Source organism: Buceros rhinoceros, unplaced genomic scaffold (assembly GCF_000710305.1).
Source record: "Buceros rhinoceros silvestris isolate BGI_N320 unplaced genomic scaffold, ASM71030v1 scaffold936, whole genome shotgun sequence".
NCBI classification, from domain to species: Eukaryota; Metazoa; Chordata; class Aves; order Bucerotiformes; family Bucerotidae; genus Buceros; species Buceros rhinoceros.
The window spans coordinates 63,863-74,111 of record NW_010415597.1 but is presented as its reverse complement, the minus strand read 5'-3'; the positions used below and the strand labels follow the sequence as shown (position 1 = coordinate 74,111).

The 10,249-nt window shown below is 40.6% G+C and overlaps 1 protein-coding gene across 1 annotated transcript in view; it reads left to right on the top strand.

Moving 5' to 3' along the window:
• Positions 1–3,869: 3,869 nt before the first annotated feature.
• TPK1 (thiamin pyrophosphokinase 1) overlaps positions 3,870–10,249 on the top strand; it is a gene marked incomplete at its 5' end in the record, with an annotated part of 66,174 nt that continues 59,794 nt past the window's right edge. Inside the window, one exon of the mRNA XM_010137458.1 lies at positions 3,870–3,981. Coding sequence (XP_010135760.1) covers positions 3,870–3,981 — 112 coding nt within the window. The remainder of the gene's footprint in view (positions 3,982–10,249) is intronic.

Below are 10,249 nucleotides of genomic sequence, written 5' to 3'. Positions count from 1 at the left end.
CATTACCTTTCACATGCCCTAGTCCTTCAGCAGTTTCCAATATCTGTTTATTATATCTTTATGAATTTCTTTTTCAAGGCTTAATTTTAATTCCTTATTCTTCCCTAGCGTCTTGGCTTCGTGCCCTCCTCTGTGTCCAGTTTCAACCTACCAGGTTGCAGGTTTCCCTCCTTCAGATCCCTTCAGAATGCAGTACAGAAGATCAGTCCCCATTCTCTCTCTCTCTTTCATAACATTTTGTCATTTGGTATCTTTTAGAGTGTACATTTATTGCAATACATTTATTCAAGTTGGACTGTAAAGCGCTCGGAGAAGTAATTTTCTCTATACTTTTATGAAGTGCCCATGGGGTATCTGTGCACGCAGAGAAGCTATCAGATTTTATTTTGATACTGCTTATATGCTTCTCAGCTTGCAAATTTTTGACTAAGGACTTTAGCATCTTACAGCCTTGAATAGGGTCAGGTATATGAGTTCCTGGCAATCAAACTTCTGTTCATTTGAGTTAGGAGTTGTGACAGAGAATAACTGTCTTTAGCAAAAACAGTGTTGGAGCGTATGTATATTTAACCACTACTGATCAAATGCTTTCTTATAACACAGGACATTAGAATCAAAGGGAAAGTTTAACCTATATGGATGAAGCATTCTTCAAAATATCTTACGACATTTTCTTCTTATTGCTGAACTTCAAAATTGATCTTATTTCCCAGCATCAGAGACAAAATGAAGAAACAAAAAATCAATGCTGAAGATTGATCAATGTTTTTCAAAACTGACTTAATAAGATAAAAATCAATGCAGCTGTGTTATTTGCCATTATTTTATCACCAGTATCTTTCAAACATGGGAATATTTGATTCTCAAGTTAAATGTGAAAATGTTTCAGTTACAGTCTTACAGAATCAGAAAACTTAAGGAGGGATTTATTTAGTAAAACTTCGGAGTTTTTTTAATCCTAATTTTGGAACTTTGAGTTCTGCAGAAACTGAAAACAGTTTCATATTTTAATTGCCAGTGTATAATTGTTCCTTTAATCATAGGGACTTAAATAGAACAAATTATTACTTGTATTTGCAAATTACAAGCTCTGATCCTCCCTTCCTCCTGCAAATAGCAGTTCCATCTTGCTTGGTTGAAAGATCGTGCAAAAAATTTGTTCAAAAATTCGAAGATAAACTTGGGCACCTAATTACCCTCACAGTGGACTCAAAGTGCTTTGAATTTAGAGCTTAGCTGTACAAATGCACTAGCTGATTAATCTGTTTTAGCAAAGCGAATGGGTTGTTTGGGGGGTGTTGTTTGATTGTTTTTTCCCAACAATCATTTCCCTTTTCTGTCCCCACTGTCCCAAATAATATTAAGTTCCCTTTTTTATTTAGTTAAAGGAAAGTCATTTAAACTCTCTTGTGTAATATCAGTGACCCAAACCCTAAGCCATGAGTTGGGCTTAACAGTTGAGAGAGTTTTTTAAAAAACAATAGGCATTTTAGTTTTTCTGTTCCTGTTAACTTGCTGCCCTTTGGTCTCCAAGTTTGAAATTTCTCTTAACAACTGAGAGCCAGAAAATGTCCTTTTAAGGAAGAAAGTCATGATAGTCATGTGATCACTGGGACATGGGAGCTGGAAGTTTTAGGGAAGAAGCAGACATTGAAAGACTCATGATAAAATCCTGAATTTTATCCAGGCGAGCCTCTGATAATGGTAACTTCTGTTTTAAAGAATTATTTCAAGAGCACAGTTCTGCATGAATTTCTTTTGAATTGAGTCCCTAGCTGTAAGCTGGGCCAGAATGTCATAAAATGGGAAACTGAAACCTAATAGTAGGTAGACATGGTTTTTGAGACTACGGGCTTAATCGGGTTCTCTGTCGGGCCAGTTACTTTTACCTCTCTTTTTCATATTCCTTTACTAGCTGATGAATGTAGTGAGTTTGCTTCTCTCCTCAAGTCGCTCTGAGCAGCGATACGTACGTTCATTGGGAACTGACAGTCCCACACCTTCCTTCTCTCCATCATCAGATCATTATAGACAATCTCTGCAATCGCGTAACAGGAGAGCTTGTACTTGTACCTCTCCTCTCCCACTCCTCCTCGTACTGCGAGAGAGAAGTAGTGTGGCGTATTGCACAGCTAAAAGGTTATCAAGCCCGAATTTGTTACACTTCTGAAATTGGCAGGCAAGCGTTCACAGCCGCTAGAGAAGTACACGGCTCATCACCACGTGAAGCTGGACACCCTGAGAGGATAGATGACACGGGATTGGTTTTCTTGTTGCTCTGCAAACAATCCAACAGGCTTAAGCTATGCAATCCGATACTCCCTAATTGACAGCTTTTCCAAGGTTCATTTGTTAACTGAGAGCATGACATGTATTGAAGTTGTTTCTTCATAATGCATTTGGCATTAACAGGAGAAGCTGTCGAACGCCTCAGAATCAACAGCTCAGCAATAAGACATTTTGCCTTCAGTTTTGACTTTCTAACTAGTGACTTTATATTTGCAAGGGTGTTTGGAACGAGCGTGTGAGAGGACAGGATGTAAGAAAGCAAGCTTAAATACAATACCCTGAAGAAAATTTGTAAGAAAAAATTTGGAAAGAAAATTTGTATTTTTGGTGCTTGGGACATTTACCTGAGTTTTATGGTTTGACTGTTAAGTTTTCTTTTGGTATAAAACCGTGTTTTCTTGCTTAGCAAAGTGCCCCCTGAATACCCATTGGGTTTCAGGGAGTTCTTTTATTTTGGCAGATTAATAAATAGTCATATCTGTTTGTTCAGAAGAATCAATTACCTGTGTAGAAGAGACCAGAGGATGATTTCTCCACTGATCTTGTCCCTGGTTTTCATTTGCTGATTTCTTGGAGCTAATTTTCATAAACACTTTCTTGGTTTCTTAGAACAAAAACTGTACCAGAACTCTACAGTTCAGATGTGGGTTTGTTTGGGGATTTTTAATTCTGTAAAAAATTTCCGCTATCTACTCTTCCTTGCAACTGTTCATATGCTGATACCCAGTAAGAAGTTCACACAAGCATTAATTAAGAACTTGGTCACAAATCCATCATCATTAATATCTGCTGCTTCTCCTGCATCCCATGAACACGATATTTAAATGGTGAATTTATTTTAGATGTACAAAAAATGTGTTTTACTTTCACTTTATTGTTCCTAGTATAAGCCTGCTACTCTGAATATTTAGGTTAATTTCTCTAGCACCTAATTGAGTTTCTCCCTCTGGGAAGACTACATGTCTGGAGAAGTACATGAAGTTTTACAGATGTTGTCAAAATAATGAAGGGGTTTCAGCAGTGCTTCGCCTAGCATTGTTTAGGAAGTGAAACACAGCTGTTTAGATGAGGAAGAAGAATGAATGAATGGGTCAGAATACTTCCACGAAATGAAGGCAAAGAGCCTAGCTTTGACAGAAGTGCCTCTTCAGAAAATGCCAGGAAAGAGTAAGCAAAGCCAGATTCTGTTTAGAAAATCACAAAATCACCTGGTTGGAAGAGACCTGTAAGATCACCGAGTCCAACCGTTCACCCTGCACTGCCAGGATCCCTAAACCATGTCCCTCAGCACCACATCTACACGTCTTCTAAACACCTCCAGGGATGGGGACTCCACCACCTCCCTGGGCAGCCTGTTCCAGCCGATTTGAAAGCCCTAGGCCTGGAACATAAGCACACGTCTCCCCACACTCTGTAAACATCAACGACCTGAGTTTCTGCAGCCAAATATTTCTGAGCCTTTGGGGGACATTCTGGACCTGCCTCCATCTAAGTAGCCTCTGTTTTATGTGCAAGGTTTGTTGTCAGATGTGTCTGGGTCCCTGGTGAGCACTGATTCCAGAGGCCCCTCTGTCTTGCAGGGCAAGCACAAGCTGCGTGTGGACACGGGACTGGAAGGCGCCTGGTGTGGCCTCATCCCCATCGGGAACTCCTGCGAGAGCGTGACCACAACGGGCCTCAGGTGGAACCTCAGTAAGTGACACACCTCCAGGACAGTGGGTTTGGTGTTATCTTAACCGCACCTTTACACCAGCCTCACCCGTTCTGAAGGGCCTTACGTGTTCAGGAGTTGGTATTGAATCCCTGCCGGGCTGGTGTTTTCTAGAAATGAAGGGTTTATTTTAAAAAAAAGGGGAGAAATATATTTAAACCTGAGATATCGCAGGCAGAAACATGTTTTCCATTTGGGAGTCATCGCGCTGTTTAAACAGAACATTTGTTGAGGCCATGATGCATTACCATCTTGATACATCGCCCTCCAGGGAGGGGAAGCTGCGAGGGCTAAACTCCTGGTTATAAGCCATAAAGTTACAACAGACAAATAATAACGCGATACAGATTATTAAAGCGACCTCACTTCCCCTGAGCTGCCTCGTGCATATTGTCTGTCTGTCAGCTCTGAATGAATAGTTCTTTTTCTGATCTTCAAGTGGGAAAAGGTACAGTTGATCTAGAATGGGGACATTTATTCGTAGAGAGGAGGTTTCTCGACCAAAAAAAATTGAAACAATCGTCATCCTCCTGCCCCCGCTTCCCACACTGAGTGATTCAGGATGTATTTACACAGGAAAATAACAGGATATTTTAAAGGTTCATTAAAACTTAAGGAAAGCAAAGCAGTAGCTGCGAGGCTCTGGTCTTGCAGTCAGACTGCAGAGCCATCCTATGTAGAAAGGGCGCAGGGTCTCACAGTTGGCAGTGCGGTGCTTCTGTCAGCTAGTACTGAATCTGGGGTTGACCCACTGTGCTAACTAACCAACAGCACGTGTGCTGGTCTAGGGAGGCTCTCGTTGCACTGAGGGTTGGAGTATGTGCAGTTGGGGAGGTGGTAGCCGTTCGTAGCTCACTGATGATGAAAGATATAGATATGCCGTTAATTTCAGGGTGTGAGAGGTTTGCCAGGTGAAGAGCTGTCTGGCTAGTGATGTTTTCACCCTTTGAAACTGGATTGTAAGAGCTGAATGTATTGTATAAGGGACACTCTCTTAATCTGAGAAAGAGTCAAATATTTTCATGCGTACTGATAAGCACCGTTGACAAGTAAGGTACTGAATCTTCATCTGCTCGTCTCCTGTTGTGTGGAGAATTTTGTGGCCCGTTGCGCTGAGGTGATACTCATTTCTCAGTAAAAGTTCTGCTCTCCAGAGTGAAGCGAAAGAAGCTCAAACCAGCCTCCTGTTAATGAAGGGAGCATCTCTGAAGCCTGCGTCAGTTTGCAGAAGCCTACGGTGTGAATCAAAATAGGGTAGATGCTGTGAGGTTGCAGTCCTTTTTGATTATTAGTTTTAAAGTTATTTTTCAGATACATCAGCGTTTTTTTTTAGTTTAATGTCATAAATTTTGTCAGATTACAAGGCACTCATTGGAAAGATGGTAATTTAAAAGATGGTCTGTCTGCTCCCACAAATGACAGGGCTTTGTTACCGCTAAATTGTGATTGCCCGATCTGCTGAAGCTAAGGAGAAAGGGGTTTGTAGTCTAGCTGTGCCAGCAGGAAGGGGGTGCAGTGGTAACAAATAGTAAGTTTGTCTCTGGGGCTGGGTTGAGATACCAGTTTCTTCAATGTTTCTTATTCTAAGTATGTTGTAATAAACTTTGTCAGGTAACTTAGAGGCATAGCTATATATGCACCTATAGGGACTTTTCTAACACCTAATTTGGTCTTTTTTTTTTTCTTTTTTCTGGGAGACAAAAAAAAGTATTTAAGTGACTGTTTCCTACTTGTTTCATGCCAACATGACACCTCCGTCTCTGCTTCTGCCAGTCCTGGTTGCTGTCTGATTCCAGGAGGAAACCTCAGACCTTTACAGCGTTTTTCTTGTGATGTGTACACTGCGCCCCAGTGCAGGCTACGTTTTCAGTCTCAGTATTTCCTCCATTTATTTCTCTTCATTATCATCACAGATATATAAAACCAAAAGTGATCTGCTCTTCCTTGAAGAAGTTTAACCGATCTGAGACACCAAAGTCATTGCAACATGAAACTGCTCTTGTGTCCAAGTGACTAGAGCTGACCTTTATTCATCCAAACATAGATTTTTAATCAGTTCGATCCTGATAAAAATAAGTGTAATTGCATCCCCCCGCAAAGGGAAACCAATATCTCAAATACAGCACGTGGTTAGTTGTGACCTGGTTGGATTTTCTTCCCTAGTAAATAAGCCTTACATTCAGATAACCTAAGTTTGATGTAAGCTTTCACTGTGTTAATGACTTCAGTGCTGCCTGTAGTTTTGCAGTTACTTTTTAAAATGTTAGTCCTCCTGTAAATTGCAATGGAGAAGCAAAGGCTCGCCTGGGAAGAAAAGGGAATAAGATGATACTGAAGTGTGACATGGATGTCAGCACTGCTGCTGGTGGCTGGCAGTGGCAGAGCTTTCCCTGTTCATCTGTTAATGGCACTCTGAGTACACATCTTCATAAACCTCAGTGAATAAAATGGTTTGGTTAGAAATTAATTTTCCTATGTAAATCATGAAAGTAATGGAATTTTTAAGCCAAACATGACATGAAAGGCCTTTTACTACAGTTCGTTATGAAATTAATTGAATATGACCTAACAAGTTTGAGTTTTAAAAGTAATTTTTGAGTGCTTGGAATATTTGCTTTAAGTATCTGGGTGGTAAAATAATTCCAGAATTTCGATTCTGTCTGAACAGTCAAACATGATGCATTAGCGAGAGGGAGAACCTTTATTTTGGGAGGAAAAAAAAAAAATTAAAAAGGAAGGAAATTTCCATCAACTCAAAATTCAAATAATACTGCAGTACAAGAAAGAGCTGGCTTTGCATCAAAGTTCTTAATGTTTAACACCAATTTCTGTCTGAGTGTATCTAGATTACTCGACTGATGAAAATTTGTAAAACCTTCAAGGGGTAGTCAAATGTTATCTGTGTCTAATCTACGGGTGCTGTCATGAGACTTCATGGCTTCTGAATAGAAAAAGACAAGGATAAACAGTGAAGACAGAAGCTGTATTGGGGTTGACATTAGGCTGCCAGAAGTCTCATTTCAATGGCTGAATTAGATAAACCTGAAATCTCTACATTACTCTGCCAACAGAGAAATAACAATGTCTTGATTATATTGTTAATATTGCAGAATTCAGTATTTTTGGATGTCTGTGTGAGGATGCAACATGTATGCAAGCTCATCTTAGTTATTTGCTAGCATTTGACACAAGCAGAACTTTATTTTAGTTCCCATCTTTTGAGTGAAAGAACTTGGAGAAGAAAGTGCAAAACTGAATAAAGTATTTTTTTTCATCCATACTTGCTGTTGTGTAGCACATATTCAGAACACACTATAAACATATTCTTTCTACTCCCAAAGGGATAAAGACTTTTTCTCTATTAAAATCTGATTTACAGCACAGGAATCAGATAATGCTTTATCTGATTTGACTCACCTGGCTGCTTGCTGATAACAGCTCTCATGTCTAATAAATAAATAACGAAAAATCCAATAATGCCAGAATTACCCAGCATTCTTCATTAGCTCCTCAGCGGTGCTTTCATGGAAGGTGAAGGAATGAAGGTAGGAACCAGCTGCACTGATCGTCAAAGAAGAGTTTGGAGGGTAATGGTAGGCTTTTTTAGGAAATGGTTCTTTTTCTAGGAAATTACTGTAGAAAATAATCTTGCCATCCCTATCTTCATCCCTATGGCCTTTGCTATGCGGTGTGTCATACCTGTACTGCAAACGCTGGCATATATGTATGTAAACTCTGTGTGTGTGTGATTGTGCTTTCCAGGTAATTTTCGTGCAAATTTGCTTCTGTAGGCAGGAAGTTAAATTGCTGTAAAATGCTACCATTCAAAAGAGCACCACTGTCATTTCCCTTCAAAAGGCAATAGCAATAACAACAGGAGCAAGACCTTTGTCTAACTGTAGCAATGGAGCATCTGCTGACTATCACTATCACAGGCCGATAAATAGGATCCAAAATATTTCGGACAGTGTTTACATGGTTGGTAAAATTGAAATGTTTGCACTGTTCTCTTCACTGTTTTTAATTCATTGAGGCATTCTTGACATTACATTGTGAATGGAACAAAAAGATTACAAAAGCAGTGGGGATTTATGTTTTTGGAGAATTCGGAGTCTGAAATATGAAAAAAAATGAGCAACTCCTTAAAAATAAAAAATCAGAGGTTGAGAGTGAGGGACTCTTCTGGGAAAGGCTGTAAATTAAGATGGACAGGTATCTGTGTGCTAGTGAAGCTGTTTGTGTAAGCACTCTGTAACCTGTTTCATAACTGAAATAGTTTATATGGCACATTTTGCTGCCCCAGTTCGTTCTGACTGAGGCAAACTAAGCGGCACTCCCGGGAGTAGCTCAGTTCTCACTAAACAGCTTCACAGCTGGATTCCCTTCTCCTTTGCTTTCCCATCCTCCCCTCCCTTCTCATGTTCTTTACTGGTAGAAGACTCCTAGTCCATCAACTGGTGTTTGTCTTCAGCGATGTATTTTTTCCCTTATTCATTACAGCTCTAAGACCCTGCATAGGGCAGGACAACAGAAACTGTTGCTGCTGCTCCCAAAGCTTTGCGGGGGTTTGACCTTTTGCAAGCTATTTGCCTGCAGAAGTGCTGCTGTATGCCTTCCAGGGTCACATCATTTATTACAAGGCAAGGCCTACTGAAATACTTTTCCAATAAAGCAGATGTTCTGATGGTGGCAGCGTGGCATCCCACTGGTTTACTGCAAGTCAGCAAAAGCAACAATGAGGGCATTGCTTAGCATTGCATGAAATAATTTCAAAACAGAAAGACCATTTGGCATCCATTAAAGGACTGATGAACGCACAGCTCAGTTGTGCTGGGCCCCTAAGGCTGTATTTGCAGTTTTTCCTGAAGAGCAGCATGAAAACTCAATCAAGCTTTATGAAGGGTCTTGAAATGGAGATTTGAGGTCACATATTCAGTCCATTTCCACATATTTCAATGAATGTTTGGAATTATTGGGAGAGAGATTTGGTTCCAACTCTTCTTTAGCAAGGTAGCAGGGTCCTGGCATCCAGTTTGGAAAGGCTGCTTTAAGGTGAGAAACAGATATGCTCCTCCAGATCACACTGTCAGGGCAACATTACTGCTGTAGGACTCCACTTATGGAAAGATTCATGTGAGTGCCTTAGCTCTGAAGTAGCTCAAACCACTTCCAGTGGGAAGTTTAGCCCAGCTGGATGGCCATCTTTAATGGGACCTGGGGAGGGTGTGTATGATTCTTCCGTACAGCAATAACGGGCAGTAATTAGGAAGGGGTAGAATAAAAAATCCTCAGAGAGAATTCTCCAGCACAGCTGCTCACAGAGTGGATGGCAATACCATCCTGGAGTAAACTGGAAACATTTATGTCTAGTTACAGAGCCATGGCACATTGCAACTATGGAAACTAATTTCATTATTAATATTGAGGCGAGCAGACTGTCAAGAGAGCAAAATGCTGTTCTGTCGCTTGCATCCCCTGTGTTAACTCCAGTCCCTCCTTCTGCTAATGGAAATGTAGCCTGGAGGTGTGAGGAAAGAGGTGCTCTGCTTCAGCCCAGCTTTGGTGCAGATAATCCTCATCTCTCCAGTAGCAGCTGATTGGTGAGAATACTAAAGTTGCATGAAAATCAAAAGCAATCTACTACTACTGAGAAGTGCGAGTTGTGAAAATGAAGCACCTTTCTGGGGAAGAGAGAGATCTGTAGAGAGCCAGAGAGCTACTGTATAGGTTGTTAGAGGTCCAAAGGTATTCTGTGCATTTCAACAGTGGCTCTGAAGTTTCATTGGAGAGTGCAGGGGCAGAATTTGTCCAGGAAAGAGACCTTTGAATTTATACTAAAGACATTTAACCCTAAAGGCTTTCTCATCAGTCAGCCTGCCCGATGGACACTAGGAAGTCATCTCATTTAGACGATGGCAGAGGCAAAGCTGAAATATAGTGTGTTCTTGAATGAAAGTCAGTGAAAAATTGGCCAGAGTACAAATTCTCGTCTGTCATATCCTTTGCAAATATACTTTAATTGTTTTCATATTTAAAGGCCCAAAATCAGCCATAATAAATGTAAATGTCACACTGCCGAGAGATTTCCTAAAACAAGAAAGCTCTCTGAGGCATGTGGTGAGTTATTGCCAGTTCCCCAAACGTCTCCGCAAAACCACGAAAGGGCAAGAACTGGTAAGAGCACAAATCAATCATGTCTGGCCAGAGTCTCCCAGAGTTAAAAAATGAGATGCGTTTGTCTGTGTCGAC